The sequence below is a fragment of the Sturnira hondurensis genome, unplaced genomic scaffold (assembly GCF_014824575.4).
Source record: "Sturnira hondurensis isolate 20B ecotype Veracruz unplaced genomic scaffold, ASM1482457v3 Scaffold0008640, whole genome shotgun sequence".
In the NCBI taxonomy this organism is placed as follows: domain Eukaryota; kingdom Metazoa; phylum Chordata; class Mammalia; order Chiroptera; family Phyllostomidae; genus Sturnira; species Sturnira hondurensis.
In genome coordinates, this window is record NW_028081271.1 from 9,535,295 (window position 1) to 9,553,845 (window position 18,551).

Sequence of the window (18,551 nt, forward strand, 5' to 3'; positions counted from 1 at the left end):
CAGCTTTTTTTTCAAGTTAAACACATGTAGAAGTATCAAAAGGCATCTTTTGTTATGTGTAAAAACCAAGATTCATGATAATATGCTTGCTGCAAAGCTACAAAGAAATTATATGGTCTGGAAAACTGTAACTACATTTGTGGAAGTAGAAATTGTTCCACATATTTGTAGAACAGCAAGGCAAGTGTGGTCTCTAGGAAGTATAGGGAGAGTTGATTAGATTGCAGTGTATACTTAAAAGCTGAATAATGCACTCTTGTAAAACTCTCTTCAAAATTATTTAACTTCCCATGATATCATCACAGCGTGAGTAAAAAAAATCTTTACTGTTATCTTTTCCTGTCACATGACTAGTGCAAACAAAAGAAATCCTTATCTTTTTGTTTCTATTCTGGCCCTTTATAAAATGGCATTAAGCACCATTCAAAACTTACACATTAAAGGTTTGGTTTGGGAAAAAAGATTTATTTTGTATTTCAAATAAATTACATTTGTTAAATGATAAAGCAGAAACTTTTCCAACAACTGAAGGTGTCTAGCATCTTATATGAATGGAAAAAACTTTAGTTTTAAAAACACGTTCCTAAATATTTTTACATTTAAATCTCATAGCAACCATAGGCATAGTGAGCTAGGCGGAGTCTCGCTGTACTTATTTTCTAAAAGAGGCAGCAGAGGTACATACAGAGTTTAAGGACATGGTCCTGAGTTGTGGAACTAAACCCTGAACTAGAATCCAGGGCGATTTTTTTCCTTATAAGTGGAATGTGCCTATCTCGCAGTGTTATTTTGGGATCAAATAAGGCAATGCATTTGAAAATGCCAAAACTGTATAAAGAGAAGGTAGGTTTTTTAAAAGATTTTATTTATTTATCTTTAGAGGGGAAGGGAAGGGGATAGGGAGAGAAATATCAGTGTATGGTTGCCTCTCATGCGTCCCCTGCTGGGAACTGCCCTGCAACCCAGGCATGTGCCCTGACTGGGAATTGAACCCAGATACTCTGGTTCGCAATCCATGGAGCTATACCAGCCAGAGACTAAGAGAAGGTAGTTTTATTATGAGAGTATTTGGGCTGGGGCGACCATGTGTGAAATGTCCCCTTATTTTTTGTATATATAAGTAATATAAGAGACTTAAAGGGTCTTAGAGCTATAAATCACACAGCAAGACTTAAAGTGTAGGGGAATATTTTATAGAATTAAAATATTTAACTTTGTACCAAACTAGTACCTCAAGGAACAGGTGATGATGCTATATATCTATTGTGAAATAATTAATAGCATTAAATGCTGTACAGAACTTAGACCTTGAAACAAACCTCATTAAAAGGTTCTTGATCTTTGTTTTAAACCTTTAAGTATCTCTTCTTTAAAACTGATCAATGCATGTACTGGCTATTTTAGTTATCCCTGTATGAGATTCACACAACTTTGATCTAACTTTCTTTGATTTAACACTGCAATTAAGAAGATTTGGTTCAAAGTAAAAGCTCATTGGTTGATGTTTTACACTGATGTGATAATGTTTACACAGATGTGCTTTGAAATCTTGATTATGGTGGATTTGGGGGTCCTACCAGAAGACAGACTGCATTTATTTGAAAGGTGAAATAATGTGACATTTACCTGGTACAACCTTTAAAACAAACTTAGCAGCGTACATTTCTAAAGTGATTTATCTGTTTATTGTCTTTTAGCCAGTGTTTTTGTTTTATTTCATATCTATCAACAGTAAATCACTCATTTTAAGGATGCTTTTATAACTCGGCTGCACAAGGGTCAGTACTTAGGGCCCTCGTGATGAAAAGGTGTAACTTTACCTACTTTAAAGCACCTGCCAACTAATTAGCCAAAAAACAAAACAAAAACGCTTAGAGCAAATAAAATAAAGCAATTGCATCGATTTGTGCTCCCAGGTTTAGGCCTTTGCTGAACAGACAATGAAACAAGACTGAAAAACTAATCTTTAGTGATTCCCTAAAAGTTTTTGTTCAGGGAGAGCATAAATCTGCCAAATGATTAATTCTCAATCCTTCTACCACTGAAAAAAGTTTTAATGGAAACATCTTACATTTAACTAGTGGTCCAAAACCCAAGCATGTAAGTTCAGATGCACATGTATCCAACTCCTTCACTTCAATGACTTTATTTTACAAATACGTACAGGACACTCACAGTATTTTTTACCAATAACTTGTCATTGTTTCAAAACACATCAAGAATCAACACCGTTTTCCATTAGCTGTTTTTATAATGGAAAATGAACCCCCAAAATCTAATTTTAAAGAAAATGCAAGAAGGAAAGTGCTCTTAGGTTGGACCAGGGGCCCCAGAGGCCACTCATCATTTATGACAATCACATTCATTTTGCATTCAGGCCAGTGCGAGAATGAAAACTATCTCTTTCCAGCCTATTTGGATTTACTACTAACCCCTAATTCAGGATGACATTATATTACATTCTTATGTTGATTAAAAGTTTGTGACCTTAGCACACAATTAGAAACTTTTATATACATTAGATAGAAGACAATCTTGGTTGTATCACGTGCTGAGAAATGATAAACATTAAAGAGAACCTGGGAAGGGGAGTTTGTGTTTTTCTAACCTAACCCTGATTATGTAAAGAAAATCCCCCATCTAAATGATAAAAGGAAAGAGTAATGCTTCTACATTTTATTAGTGTTTTAAAATTAGCGAGTTAAACTGTCAAAAGCTTTGATTTTCCTTTCATGTGTGTCTGGGCAGGTCTAAGCCTCAGGTAACGCCCTTTTTTCCTCCCCCCCCCCCTTACCTTTCTTTGCACCTGTCCACTGCAGGCTCCCAGCAGCTCCCAAGGAGTCCAATTCTCCTCCTCTCCTCTCCCTCTCCTTTCCTACCCATCCCCCTTCCAGTCTCCCCTCCCTCCCCACTTCCCCTTCTATATACCTGCCAAGCTGGGCTCCTTTTAGCAGCCATCTATCTATCACGGCGAAGGAGCTCACATCAAAGGCGGCTGCACAGCAGCAGCTGAGCAGCATCAGGGTTGTTCCAAAGACAACCGCAAAGCGGGGCCTTGACTGCGCCTTTCCGAAGTTGCTGGCCAGCTTCGGCCAAGTGTGGGAATGATTTTTGCGACTGCACGGATAGAGCACCGTCAAGGGCCCCTTTTGGTCACTTCCGAAGAGCAAAAACGTGTTGAGAGGAGGCCGGTTTAAGATTTCAAACAGAACCTCCCCAGCGCGCTTGAAAGGACTTGATTAGCATATGTCAAGAGGACCTGCTTATATACTCGGTGTGTATGTACACAGGACTGATCTGATCAGTTTGCGGAGTGGGAGCCCCAGCCCCCAGCCCCCTGTCCCAGTGTTGGCAGCCGCAGCTATAGATGTTTCTGCAAAGCCAGCAGCCAGCCCCCACCTACCCAAGGAGAGAAGATCGTTCCAAGACAGTGAGAGCTTCCCGGCTCTCTCAGTGCAAAGTCCGTTCAGCGACCCCACGGGAGTAACCGGACCTTAACTTTCTGCACTTGTTTCGCTATAATTTTTCTTCATTCACCTCCCCGTCCCCACTACACTTTTTACTGGGGGTCTTTTGTTTTCCGGACACCCCGCCTCTCCCTCTGGCCCCACCATGGCTCCCTTAACCGAAGTCGGGGGCTTCCTGGGCGGCCTGGAGGGCTTGGGCCAGCAGGTGGGCTCGCACTTCCTGCTGCCTCCCGCCGGGGAGCGGCCACCTCTGCTGGGCGAGCGCCGGGGCGCGGCGGAGCGGGGCGTCCGCGGCGGGCCCGGGGCCGCGGAGCTGGCGCACCTGCACGGCATCCTGCGTCGCCGGCAGCTCTACTGCCGCACCGGCTTCCACCTGCAGATCCTGCCCGACGGCACCGTGCAGGGCACCCGGCAGGACCACAGCCTCTTCGGTAGGTACCCGCGTCCCCACCCTGGCTCCTCTCCATCCCTTCCGCCTCCCTCCTCGCCTGCGCAGGGAGACAGGGCTGCGCACGCCCGAGCCCCCGGACCCTTCCATGGCCAGGTGCGCGCCGGGGCCGAAGGGAGCCAGCGCAGCGAACCCGAGGACTCGTCCTCTCCACCAGTTAAGGTCTGCGGCTGGGGACGCTGGGGGCGGGAGGAGAGAGGGTGGGGGCTCCGCGCACGCTCGGCTTCCCAGCCCTTCTTGCTGCCTGGGATCTGGCTCGCACTGCTTACCTCTCAGGCAGGTTTTTGAATTTGTTTTGGTTTTGTTATTTTAAAAAATCCCCATATTATTTCCTCCTATTTCCTTTTAGGTTTTCCCCAGGACCGTCTACGGTTTTGTTTGTTTGTGTGTGTGTGTGTGTGTGTGTTTAACTCAACAAAAATTAATACTAGGAAGCATCCGGCTTCTTCAAACAGACCCCACAGTTACGCAGTTGATTATGCATTCAGGGCCACTGCTCAGAGGCTCGCTCTTGTATGGGATGCGGGCGCTTACATGTCCACCTAGAGAAGGTCAGTGATCACCTAAAGAGGTAACAGATGAACTTCCCGTGGGCACCGTCGCCACTGTCAGGCTCACCTGGCAGCAGTCCTGTACGTTCTTAAAGTCCTATGGGGGGGGGGGGGCGGGGGCGGGCGGGGAAGGCGCCGAGAACGAGCGCTTACCTGGCTACTGAGCATGCCCAGTCCTTCAGCCAAACTCCTCTAGAAATTGTGAAACCCGAAAGCAAAGATTTTGGTGTTGACTGCACGTAAGAGGAAATGGGGAAGCGAAAGAAGATACGGGTGGGAACACCCAGGGACAGGTTTCAGAATACCTCCAGCAGTGCCTGGGAACAGAAGGGGTTAAAGGGAAGAAACAAGCGAATGATTGTTCGGACACTGGACTGGGAAACCGTAAGGTCTCTAACTGCTAACTAGCTGTGTGATTAGCAAATGGCCTCACCAGTCTGAGCCTCAGTTTTCTTGGCTGCACAATGATGGGGTTAAGTAGGTGGTCGCTTGGAGACGCTTTCCGGTTCAGAGATCCCAGTCTCTTCCCTCCACTGCAGACGTTTTCATCATATTAGAGCTAGCACTCTGAAAGGATTTTTGACCATCAGACTCGGGGCATCACTGGAGAGATTCAACGGTGATTTTTTTAAAAATAAAGATACCATTTACTTGTCAGCGGCAACGTGAAAGGGCTCAACGTGGTGTCGGGTTTCCCTTCCCTTCCTCAGCCCTGTGGGATTCTTTGAAAATCTCATCTCTAAATTGGCTTCTCTTATCTCGTCCTCATCTCCTTGTTTTACCCTCATTCCTCTTTGGCTTCTAGTACTCATTAAAACTTTGAAGAAGTGTAAATCTTGGGTTGAGTGGCGTTTGTCACTCTAGAAGCAGGAATGAGCATGTGGTGGTCATTTGGCAGCACTCAAAGGCTTAGAAAATTAACTTTGTAAAACCCATATGTTTGCAGCTTCCACCGATCTCTTCCCAGTTCCCACTGATGAGGACTCAAGAGTGTCATGACCTAGTGGCCACCCTTGGGTCACTCTTGGAAAGTGGTTTCTAAATTAAAGAGGCTGAGATTCTGGTTCTAAAGCAGTTTGCTGACACCAGGTGGCTCAGTTGTCTCGCCTGAAAGAATTACTGCCCTTCATTCGTGACCGAAAACTCCTCCAGCTACCAGAAGACTTAGAAATGGACACAAATGTGTTAAGGCCTATTAGTAAGGCAGGTGGGAGTTAAGCCTAGGAAACACTCAGGCTTCCCCCTGTGAAAATGTAGCCTGGGAAATTCCACTTTTAAGACACTTGTAATTCCACTGCAATCTCCCCGAGACAAGGGAGGCTTCTTCCACTTTGTGTCTCTTTATAAGACTGACCCTGTGAGAGGAGATCAGTAAATATTTGTAGACTTGTTAACACTCACGAAACTGGTATTTTGATCCATTCCTTAAGCAATGCAGAATGCCTATCAGAAATACTATTTTACGAGAATGTTTTTTGCTAACCCTTTGTATACTTATTTAGTAATTGCCAAAATATGACTGAGAATGATTTTGTGCTGGTTTGTCCCTCTGTGGTGGGAGGCTGCGTATCAAAACAAAATAGTTAGTGTCACACAAAGACAAGGTAACCCAGGTGAGTCTGGTAGCCTAGAGGAGTGCACAGACTCTGCCATGCATTACAGCGCATCCTAGTGGCCTGCAGTAGTTCAGGCATCATCATTTACTACAAAGGACTGTAGGTAAGAAGAGAGTTTATGTTGAATGCGTACAATATTATATGCTTCTTTCTGTATTTGCCTTCTTTCCTAGTGTTTCCATGACTAATTATGAAATTCTGTTTTTTATGTTCATTTCTGTGTCATTAACAAAGATTTTTGAAAAAACCTTAAGATTGGTTTTTTCAGGTGCTAAAGTAAATTAACATGTTAGATAATTTATGCTGATTTGGCCATAATTAAATAAAACATTCAGAACCCTGGATTTTAAATTTTCAAAACCACATCAATAGACAGAAAGGTCCCGGCGAGGTTAAAATAATTTCCTATCAGAGTTAGCTCTGTATCTGTCATAGTTTCTCTGCACAGTAGTACAGTAGGAAGACTTTACCTAATGCATAAACATGGAGTCATTACTTACAAAAAAAAAAGGCTTAGCCTGAGATCAAACATAGTTCTTTAAAGGCTTTTCCTTTATTCTCCCCTCTTCTCCATAGATTTGTCTGATGTGGTTGCATTGTGGGTTGACTCACCTGTTTATTATGATTTTTAAAAAGGCTGGCTTTGAAAATGATACCAGAAAGACAAAGTACCTCCAAGTCTTTTTATGGGACACTGGGCACTAGAAAATCTATCTAAAATCTGTGATTACCTCTTAAGGAAAGTTTTTCATGTCTACTCTTTGTGAAGGAATTAGCTTAGTTGCCACCTCATATTATAAATAAGAAAGACTTGTCAAATCTCATTTAAGAATCAAATGATTACAAATTACTATGTGGTATACTATTTCCTTGAGGAGAAAAAGGATCAGAATTAAAAAGTGTGGCTAAAATCCTACAGGAGAACATAAAAACACATAACCCTTTTCCCATCAACCCTATAAGCCATTGCAGAATTATGCATGAAGTTTTAGATATTATTTAATAAAGTTGAAATATTGAATATAATTATTCTAAGAATATATGTAATTTTTGTCTTTCTACAGCTACATATTTTTTTAAAAAGCATGATCTAAGATTAGAATTAAAGTATGGGTGTTTTAGTTGTGCAAGAAAAATAAATACAAGATCTGTTATATAATTGGTCTATATGCAAAGGAACCATATTTTCTTGTATTTGAAAACTGGGTCCATTATACATCTTAATCAGTTAATCAGTTCCTGTTCTTTGAAAGACAGGAGCATCTTAATCTAAATCAGATCCTTAAAGAGAATTAAGTTACATGTGAGCCATAGTATCCTTTTCAACTTGAATTTAACATTCAATACAACTTCAAGTAATTATACATTTGTAAGTATATCCTGGATGAAACTCCATTAATACACCTACTTCTACCAATCATGATGTGCCTGATATTTTTATTTCTAATATGAATCACTCACTGATGAGCCTGGCAGTACATTTAAGTGCTGCTTGCTCCCTACCTCTATATTTACCATTATAATGGTCATCCTAATAAGTCCCTGTCTTCCTGCTGTATCTTATCTTCACTCTGCCTTAGGCTCTCAATTAGGGACACTGACTCTTTCAAGCCCCTCATAGACTATTTAGTAGTGTATTGTTGCTCTCAGATCCTTGATAGCTCTAGTGTTCCACACGGTCTTCTAATAGTTTGAAAGAGCTCATTTGAGCTCTTAAGCATCTGCATTCAGAGCTGAAGGATCTACGTTTCTGCCAAAGAATTAATTAGGCTCTGGATAGAACAGAGCCCTCCATATTAGCAAGTAGCTAGATTTTGTACTTTCCCTTGGACTCGGGAACATCACGTGTCCAAATAGAGACTTGCACAATAAATTAAGAAATGACTTAAAAGCAAGAGTCAGGTTAAATCGTGCACATTTGTACTGTTTGTAGAGCTGAAGAGGGGGTGAAGGGGTGAAGGAAGAAAGCTATTGAGGAAGGAAGTTCCAAGTACAGAAAGTATGTCTATATACTTTTCCAGCAGAGTCTCAGGGGAAGAACAAGACAAAAACATTAGTCCAAAGGTTAGAAAAAGAGTCTTGCAGAGGTAAGCATTAAGGTTTTCCTTCTTATTTTTTTCATATGGTATTTTAGTGTGTTAAGTGGAGAATTTTGGACACTAGTTTACCTTCTGATGAATGAAAATAATTCTAGAAAGTTATTGATAGAAAAATGGATTTTCATGCTAAGTTCTTGGCATTTAACGAATTACAAAGTTCGTTCATGTCTTGGAATTATAAAATTGACTTTAAAAAATCATGTGACAGAAAACAGCATATTATATAATCTATAAAGTTTTGAAACTACTGTCTTGTCTTCAAGAAGCAGTGTCCTGAAGTAGAACCTTTGGATCAGGGCTCGGAAGTGGGAGCTTAGCTCTGGGTTCTAGGAGGTCACGACCTCGGGCAACTCAGTAAGCCTTCTGAGCCTCAGTTCCTTCATATATTCCTTTATATGTAAATAGTGATGATAACATCTCCATACCAATGCGAGGGGCCTGTGTTTGAGGACCAGATGAAAAATGTAAATAGAAGACTCTCATAAACTATAAAATACTAGCGTACCCATATAAGATATATTGCCTGCAGCTAGAGAGAGACGGATTTGATTCAAAGTGAGCAAAAACACCGCACGGAAGAATAATTAATGAAACATGGTTATAGTTAACTAGTGCAATCCCACAGTCAACTAGGAACACCTGTATGATATACTAATTTATGATAAGAATAGCTTCCATTTGTAGAATGCTTAAATGTGTGTGTTAGTCTTTACCTCACTTCTTTGGGGAGAGGCATTTCACCCAATTTGCATATGAGGAAACTGAAGTTCCATTGATTTGCATTGTCCAAATTCAAACCCAGGTCAGTCTGGTTTAAGGCTTTATACCCTTATCATTATACCGTGAAGAGCATTTTTTCTTTCTAGTTGTTTTCCCATCTATAAAGTAGGAGGATCTTCATAATAAGACAATTGTACAGCACTTTTTGGTTTACAAAAGACTTTCACGCACATCATTACATATAGCAATATTGGCATACTGCTCTTTGGAAGATTTTCATTTATAAATACAAGTCATTATTTTGTTTTTACATTTAGGTATCCTGGAATTCATCAGTGTGGCAGTGGGACTGGTCAGTATTCGCGGTGTGGACAGTGGCCTCTACCTGGGAATGAATGACAAAGGAGAACTGTATGGATCAGTACGTATTTTTTAAAAATTATGTCATTCGTAAAACAATGACTATCCATTTTGTATATACTAATAATGCATTTCTGAAGAAATATACAAAATATGTTTCTATACAAACTAAACATTTATATTGTGGTATGTGTCTATGTGTCTGGGAGAATTCTACCACTGAACCAGCAATGCCCACTTGTGTCTGGGAAATAGTACATTGTCTCAGTTTTATTTTCTGAACCCTAAGACCATCCCGCTTGTAGTTCACTACTTACCCCTGGCCGTTATCTTGGGTTTTTCTGCTTCATATTTTGATCACTTCCACTAAAGACAGAGAAAATGAGAGCATTTTCCTTCTGCTATGTTAGATGCTCTTCACCTTGACATTCATTTAATGTAAAATTTCTCGACTCATTATCTTCGATAGCTGAGTCCATATCACTTACTTGCTGATCTTTGTACACAGGAAGTAAGTGAATGAAATCTTAGATTACCATAAGATGCAACAGATAATGGTAACCACATTAGTTTGACCACAGATGCAGTCTTGATAATTATAATAGCCATGAGCTCATTCAGAGTTGCGTTGTGCATTTGTGGGTCTAGTATACATGTTTTTAAATATGGGGCTTCAAGTAAACTCTTCAGGTTAATATTTCACCAATATGAGAAGTATTTTTTAGAACAACCAAAGAAGTAGAGAAACAGGATAATATAAAACTCAGTCTGAACAAAATACAGATTTCTCTCTTTCACTGGTAATATTTTTTATTTGTTCACAAGTGCTGATAAAATTTTAAGAAAATTGGTAAAGTGTAATTGTGTGCCATTCTCCCACCCATTTGCTCATATGAAATCACTTCATAAAGTCAAAGTCCCAAATAATTTACCAAGACCATTTACTTTTTGAGATTTAGCTGATGGCACTGGCTGGTACTTTGTTTTCCTTAAGATCTCAACTGAGACCACGGTATAACAGTTAGAATCTCAATATACACTGAGAAAAATTGGCTGTAGTATCTCGGTAAGTGGTATTTCATTTAGTATCTGTTCTTTATAAGGATAAGCCTTGCTCCTTCCAGACTTTCTGTCAGCTCAGAAGAAAAAGAAAGACTACATTGTGTGATCATCCTAAGTGTAGAATTATAATTGATGGAGAAAACATGCACATAATTTTCCTTCTTCATGTATGTGTTGGAGTTAAAAAAATTAACTATGGTCCATCCCTTAGAATAATATACAGTCTGTTTTAGAGAGACAAGAAATCACTGGGCTTTTAGGCCACATTTACCAAATAATAACCTCCAGATCAAAGTTAATCATGGGGAATGTATCATTAGACAATTAATAAATTTATAAAGTGAAAATACATGGTTTGAAGTGATGATTTACATTAGGTATTGGATATTAGCAAGATCTCGAAATGTTTCAGGATATAGTATAGACTTTCTGCACAGAACTTGGGCATCTAATGATGGAACAAGATAGACTACAGGCCTGGTGGTGGTGGGAGGAGAAGGGAAATAAAATGGAGCACGAGAAAGTTCAGAATATTGTTTAACTATTTGAAAATAAAATTGAGAATTGACATTAAACAAACTCCTTTGAACTGAACTGCTGGGAGAAAAAGTTCCAAATACATAAGAACTAAAAGCAAAATAAAGTAAAAACAATTTAATCTTTCTCCTTACTTGCCAAGGATATAATTATAAGCAAAGAAATCAAAAGACAAATTCAGATTTTTCTTTAAAAAAATTCTCTCAAAGTTTTTTTTATGAAATGGTAGTTATCTTCTCTCTTTTAGGAGAAACTGACTTCTGAATGCATCTTTAGGGAGCAATTTGAAGAGAACTGGTATAATACCTATTCATCCAACATATATAAGCATGGAGACACCGGCCGCAGATATTTTGTAGCACTTAACAAAGACGGAACTCCAAGGGGTGGTGCCCGGTCTAAAAGACATCAGAAATTTACGCATTTCCTGCCCAGACCGGTGGATCCAGAAAGAGTGCCCGCCTTGTACAAGGACATCCTGATATACACTTGAAGTGCGACAGTTTCTTTACCGAAGAACCACCACCATTCGTTCTTAGGACAGTTCCCACGGTCAAATAACAACCCAGGAAGACATTCAGAATAGTACACGGCCTATTTTCCACTGGGAGACTGACTTTGGAAAGAATATTGAAATCGAACAAACAAGAATATTTTGACTTGATGTAGAGCAAGCTCTCTCTCTATCAGTGGATTAGGTTCCCCCAGGGGCCCTGGCTTGGTCCTTACTAGTAGATGGAAGCGGAAAACCTGTCACACGGTGGATGACGGGAACGCCACCTAGTTTGCTGCTCTGGTACTCCACCGCTCTGGAATATGTTTACTTTAAAAGTCACATTAAAAACAGATGCTTCATGTTGAAGACACGGACCAACACAGCTGGCCAGGATTACTGCTCATCTATGTTAAGGACCTTGAAGGATTTTGCAGGTTATGGCATTCGAGGTTAAAAAAAAAAAGAAAACCTGGGTGAAATGTGGACCGTGAAACACGCCACACCAAGACAGGACATTTTTTTAAAGGATGGACCTATTTATACATTCTCAATTTGCAAATATTTATTATATATTTATTTATTAAAGAGTTTATTTTTTACTGCTATATGAAGATGTTACAAAGAGAAAAAAACAACAAAAATCCCTTTATATGCCATTATTTTGTCATGGTGTCTTTCTCTGTAAAGAAGGCATCTTTATTACGATAATTAAAGATAGAGTAAGACCTTGAGTTTCTTTTTAAAAATAACGTATAGCATAGATTATATTTTTTTGCAGTCAGTTGCCTTTAAATGTAACATTGGTTCCTTTGACCTAGAAAAATGCTCTATCAATTTGTATTGAATTGAACACACATTCAAAAGGGAATTAAACATTTTTATATTATGTTTTGGCTTCATTCCTTTTCAGGTCAAAGTTATTCTACTTGTATAACATAATTTTTAAATGACAACATTTTAACTTTCTTAGAGAAACCCAGTACTTAGAGAACTTCTAATGTTGAAAATTACCAAACATTATGGGCAACTCACACTTTTTTTTTTTGATTGGGTGTGAAAAGACCATTTTTTTTACCCATTATGATCTCAGAAAGAATGAGTCTTAGTGCTATGACCAGTAACAATGGTAACAATGGGACCATTGTTACTGGTGGTAGCCAGTAACAGTACGTAGATGGAGCCTTATCAGTAACAATGGTAAGGCTCCATCTACTTATCCGAGTCTGGCATCTTTTCTGTTCCATCTCCTAGTTAGTCATTTGTCCAGGAAATACCAATTGCTCTTTGACACAATTTGGTGATCCAGAGAGAGGTGGGCCCTGCGTCCTGGAGCTTAACGTCTAGTAGGGAAGCAGGCGGTGAACAAACTAACTCATCCTGTAATCGCGAATGGTGACATGCTCTGTGAGGAAAATGAAGTTCAGACCCAGAAAAAAAGGGAACACATTTTGATGGGATGAGTCAGAGAAGGTTTCTCTAGAGAGGTGACATTTTTAAGGGGCCCTAAAGAATAACAACAAGCCAGCCAGGCGAAGAGGAGAATGAGAGCCTTACAAGAAGTGGACACGGTGAGTCTGGAGGCCTGATGGTGAGGAAGGGCTTGGTGGCTGGAACGTGGTGGTCAGTTGCCAGAGGAGTTTAGGAAGCTATGCAGATACAAACCCTGTAGGTCCCCTGTCTGAGGTTTATTTGGCGTCTGCCCCACGATTGTCAAAGTCACCACTACCCTGAGATGAGCAACCATTGTGGGGCCGTGGTAATGGTAATGGTAACAGCTGCCACCAGTTCCCAAACTGGGAAAACACAGATTGCTGGGCCCCAGCAGAGCTTCTGGTGTGCGTGTCTAGAGTGGGACTGACAATTTTGCTTTTTTTTTAAAAATTAAATGTATGGGGATGACATTGGTTAATAAAATTGTATGGGTTTCGGGAGTACAGGTCTGCAAGACATCCTTTGTATATTGTATTGTGTGTTCAACATCCCAAGTCAAGTTCCCTTTCACCCCCATTTTTCTCCTCTTTACCCTCTCCTACCTTCCTGTACCCCAGATTTTGCATTTTTTAACGCGTTCCCAGGGAATAAAGATGCAGCTGGCCTGGGGACCACACTTTGAGGACCACTAGTCAAGAGCAGTGTTTCTCAAACTTTAAAGTGCCCACAAAGTCACGTGAGGGATCTCGTTAAAGGATGCATCTGCTAAACATAGGTGAGGGGGCACTGTGGTGAGGAAGATGAAATTTCTCATTTCTAAACAGTGTTCAAGATGATGCTTGAGGCTGCTAAGCCATGGACCACATTTTGAATAGCAAGACTGCCTATCGTCTGAGTGCTCTGAAGTTACTTCTATTTGTTCACCCTCTAGTTGCTTAAGTAAATCAATGGTGACATGTGGGGTGAGCACAGGAGTTTAACATGCAACTTTGGTAAAGCTATGTGGGAATATGCATGTGTTGTGTGTGTTCACCTGAGTGTGTTCAGGGTCAGAGAGAGAGAAATGTGTCAAGTCAAAACCTTTGGTTTTATGAATGTAAAAAACAGCAAAGATAGCTTACCCATTTTCAGAATAAAGTAATTCCATCTTTTATTAGTGCTCGAGAATTTATCCCTGTGGTAGGACAATAAAGACACAATTCTGTCCAAATGTAGGCAAAATAGATGGGCGACCAAAGTTAATGGGGATCTAAAAGAACGTGTTTGGTACATCAGTGGCCATGGATTACTAAAAGATTGATTTAATGTTCATCTCTATTTTAGATTAGTCAAATCAGGGAGTTAAGGGAGTAAATGGTATATGGGGTTATTCCCAGTTTCTTCAACATCCTTACTACATAATTGGATAGACAGACTCCTGCTGCATCCTGATACTATTTCATATTTGCTGTTGTGATAGGCGGTTGTACTAGAGGCTCCCTCCTGTCATGGCCAGTTGTTTGGGTCTTACTCTTGAACCTTCTGAAGGCTCTTTCCATCCCTAGAATTGCAATGAATCACTTGCAGTTACACAGTCAGGGAAAAGAGATACCACTTCAGGAACTTTCTTCGGTCCTCTGCACCCAGCAATTATCAAAACCCAGTAACATTGGCTACTTTTTCTCCATATCCTTCAGTAATCAAAATAATATCCCTACTTATAGCCTAATTTCCCAGAATTAATGTTATTTTAAAAAATATTTTATTTATTTATTTTTTTAGAGAGAGGAGAAGAGAAGGAGAAAGAGTGGGAGAGAAACATCAGTGTGTGGTTGCCTCTCATGTGTCCCCTACTGGGGACATGGCTTGCAACCCAGGCATGTGCCCTGACTGGGAATCGAACCAGCAACCCTTTGTTTCACAGGCCCATGCTCAATCCACTGAGCTACACCAGCCAGGGCAATTAATGTTATTTTTGATCCCTAAGATTCTTGGATATTATCCTTTGTTCCAAATGGGTCTTTCCAGGTGGATCTAATGTTTTATGGACCTGCCCGCGTGTTGAGGACTTTGGGGCAATTTGTCCTTCCCTTTGAAAGACTGGGCCCGAGCTTGAGACTCGAGGGCCTGGCTTCTTAAATTAAGGGAGATCAGAAGAAATCAAAGGAAATACTTTGAAAGTTGTTCTTTGTTTTTCATGTGCGGGGTGTTTATCCTTAAGATTTACCAAGTCCTTGTCTTAGTGTTCCCTCTCTTGGCTCAGCTCCCAGTGGCTCTGAAGTGGCTTGTTGCTATTGGTGTGGAGGGCTTGCCAAGGCTGTTGCTATGGCTGCAGTGCCAGCAAGTGTAGCTGATTCTTGTGTCCTATTGATCTCCTCTGAATCTTAGCACCTTGCCAGCATTCCTCCTGAGGATGGGGGCACATCATCCCAAATCTAAGGATCCTTCGTCTTAGCCCACAGAGAAGTTGCCACACAGACAGCAGGCCCCACCTGAAACCAAATCTTCCCATTAGCCAGTTCTCCCGCAACTTCCCAAGAAATTCATCCTTCCATGAAAAGCTCTTGGGAGGTAGAAACAGAACCCTTGGGAAGAGACCGAAGATGCCCATTAGTTTGCATTTCAACATAACGGTAATCATCTGTGTCTTTGGGCTCACCTATCCCATTGTTCAGGATGGGTAACTATTACAAGTTCTTTGCCTCCAACCTGCTGGACCCCCTGCTTCTCAGTTTTCTGTGGCCCAGGTTGCCCCGCCACTCCTTGCAAATCAGCTCACCTTGGTTCCCATGCCTTCCTCAATAGAAAAAAGCATGAATTTCAAGGAGGTTCCCAAACCTCCCCTTTCACATATTGTCTTCACTACCTCTCATCTTATTGTGTTAAAATACACATAAAATTTAGCATTTTAAAACATGAAAAATGTGCAGTTCTATGGCATTCAGTACACTGACATGGCTGTATAGCCATCACCATCATTTCTCTCCAGAACATTTGCCATCTTCCCCAACTGAAACTCTGACCCATTATTTCTTTCTCCACCCCAGCTCCTGGCAGTGACAATTCTACTTTCTCTTTCTATGAATTTGACTACTCTGAGAACCTTATGTAAGGGGAGCTTAGAGGATAGATGTTTACTGGGCAGTGCCCTTGGGATGAGCGCCCATGGAAGAAAAGGTAAGGAAATAAGGTTGGGCAGGGGAAGTTGAGCTCTGATGCATATGTGACGTTGGACTTGGCCATTTGGATTGATCTCTGGAGCTAAAATGGTCCTAACTCATCGGGATGAGTTGGCTGAAACTTTTTACTGATGCTTGGATCGGTTGCTGGATGTGCACCTCCATAGCGAGTGTGCTTCTCAGCAGCTGACGCAATTGTTCAAGGGGCTGACAGTGCATGGGCATTTGGAGCCATAAACCCTTCCTTGAAAAGGTGTGTAGACAGTGAATCACCATCTCCATAACCATCCACCCATCATTGCTTAGATCCACATTTTCATGAACACGATATGACTGCCGTATCCCTTTGTCATTGGCCTACTCTCATGCCTACTGTGCTGTACTGAGATGCTGCACAGGTAGAATAAGCGCCTGGTTAGTGTTGCTGGCTGAGATGTTGTGGGTAGTGAAGGTAATTCGTACCCAGAAAGTCTATCCTGTCTGATTCCATCACAGGACTTCTCAGGGTAGGAGGGTCTTGGGGTAGACAACTTGCCATCCCGTATATAGTCTCCTTGAGAAATGGTACCATATATGGGTGCAGCATTGTTCTCCCTTGATGGCATTTGGATTCAGAGGCAGTAGTAGCTAGATTCACTATGGAAAGTGCTGGGCTGATGCTTAATCTTTATCCCTGCCATCATCGCTGTGTTTTAATGTCCATTGTTCCAGCACGTGAATGGCCAACGACAGCTGGCCATCATGAACTGGTTGAGCCATTCTATCTACTTGGTTGTTTAGTACTTTTTCCATGTGGGAGCTCTTGGGTTGGTATTCACTTAATTCAAAGATCTTCATGCTTTATACGTACTTTCCATCTACTCGATGATTCCTGAGGATGTTCTCTGTTGCCCTCAACACTTTAGACATGGTTATAACTATAACAAACATCCTGATTATGGTGAGGTGCTGGTCGTGATGGTGATGGTGGTGGTAGTGGTGCTGGTGGTGATGGTGGTGGTGATGGTAATGGTTGTGAGGGTGGTAATGGTGATGATAGTGGTGTTGGTATTGGTGGTGGTGATGGTGATGGTGGTGATGGTGAGGGTGGTAATGGTAATGGTAGTGTTGTTGGTGGTGGTGCTGGTGATGATGGTGGTGGGTGGTGGTGTTAGTGGTGGCGTGTATATGTGTTTAATAGCAGAGAAGAGCATAGAAAGAGAGAGTAAATGGGTGGCAGAAAATCCTCCAAATGAGCTGTTTATTCAAACTAGGAACTTATAATGACTTACTCTTTTGTATTTCTACTTCTCAGAGGAGCGAGAAGAACCCAGATCTTCAGTATACCAGTCCAATACATGACACAGTAATAAATAGAAAGTAGAAATATAGAAATGGCAAAACATAGACATTATTATTACCTTACCTTATGAGAAGAGGAAAATATGGACTATTTGTTCAGTCTAAGAGCAAAAAAATTAGAATTTTTGTAGTCTGAAGATATCTTAGCTATCACCTTCAATCTCTCCATTTTATACATAAGGAAAATCTAATCTTTTTTCACATTGACTCTTCAATAAACCCCTGAAACAGTTCATTGTTTACAAGTTAGTAAAAGTATCCATATGCGTTTATAAGTTTCTTTTATGATTTGGGGCAGCACTGATGAAATTAGCATGTTTTGATCTTTGTGCAAGTTGTTCAGAAAGAACTTAAAAGAAGTATTTAGGAAAACCCAAGTGCTGAAACATTTAAGATATGCTTTGTGGTCTCAGTTTTGTGTGATTGTCAGCCAGGAAGTTTTCTGATTAAGATGGCTTGCCAGTTCCCTGACAAATACATTATTTATTATACTAATGGGGATTTCCTATTTGAAATGTTAAAGACAAAATGTTACTGATATTTTTCCCTCAAAATAATTGACATAGAGCAATTGAAGCATTCTAATAAGTTAAAATCAAGGACAAGACAGAGTCCATAAAGACATACAGGTAATTTATTGGTGTATACTTATCAAAATAAACTAGATTTCATTGGATTGGAGGTTTCTCAGTCATTATTGAGAGTAAATTTTGAAGCTTGATGTTACTGAATTTATATTTCCTTTTCTTTCTTGGATCTAACATTTTGCAAAAATGAAATCACTTTTAGCAAGGACTGAATTTTATTGAGTTAAAATGGTATTTAGAATCCCATAGTAATATGCACAAATTTTAGCATTTAATTAGTTCCCCAGAGTTTTAAAGAAGCTTTGCATACTTGTGTTTGTGTTTTTGTATTTGTTTGCAACGGTTCCGAGAATGGGAGATGGATCCCAACATTCAGTAAAAATATATACAGGTAGGAAAATTAACAAATACTCTAAATCACACATCATATCTACCAAGAAGCAAAAGTATGAAATAAATTTTAACAGTGACACCTTTGTTGTTTGTTTGTAAAATTAAAATAAATTTTAAAGTTATAAAATATAACATGTACTATGAACGAAGAGAATAAGGTGCTATAAGAAAGAACACAGGTCATTGCCTTTAGTTGAGACAATCCTAAAAAGTCTTCCTGAAGGATGAGTAGGAGTTAGACAAAGAATTTGTGCAGTTCATGTGTGGGAGGCAGGGTATACACGC

At 40.4% G+C, this 18,551-nt stretch overlaps 1 protein-coding gene across 1 annotated transcript; it reads left to right on the forward strand.

Moving 5' to 3' along the window:
* Positions 1-3,362: 3,362 nt before the first annotated feature.
* FGF20 (fibroblast growth factor 20) lies at positions 3,363-11,877 on the forward strand. Its single transcript, XM_037055068.1, has 3 exons — positions 3,363-3,898; positions 9,219-9,322; positions 11,108-11,877. Exons 1-3 carry the CDS (start codon positions 3,613-3,615, stop codon positions 11,351-11,353), a joined length of 636 nt encoding a protein of 211 aa, XP_036910963.1. The 5' UTR covers positions 3,363-3,612; the 3' UTR covers positions 11,354-11,877.
* The last annotated feature ends 6,674 nt before the right edge of the window (positions 11,878-18,551 follow it).

Bases quoted from the DNA above. Each gene is read 5' to 3' on its own strand.
- FGF20 (XM_037055068.1), top strand. From the start codon at position 3,613: ATGGCTCCCTTAACCGAAGTCGGGGGCTTCCTGGGCGGCCTGGAGGGC. The intron at 3,899-9,218 runs GTAGGTACCCGC...TTTTACATTTAG, and splicing joins GCAGGACCACAGCCTCTTCG to GTATCCTGGAATTCATCAGT. The intron at 9,323-11,107 runs GTACGTATTTTT...TCTCTCTTTTAG, and splicing joins AAGGAGAACTGTATGGATCA to GAGAAACTGACTTCTGAATG.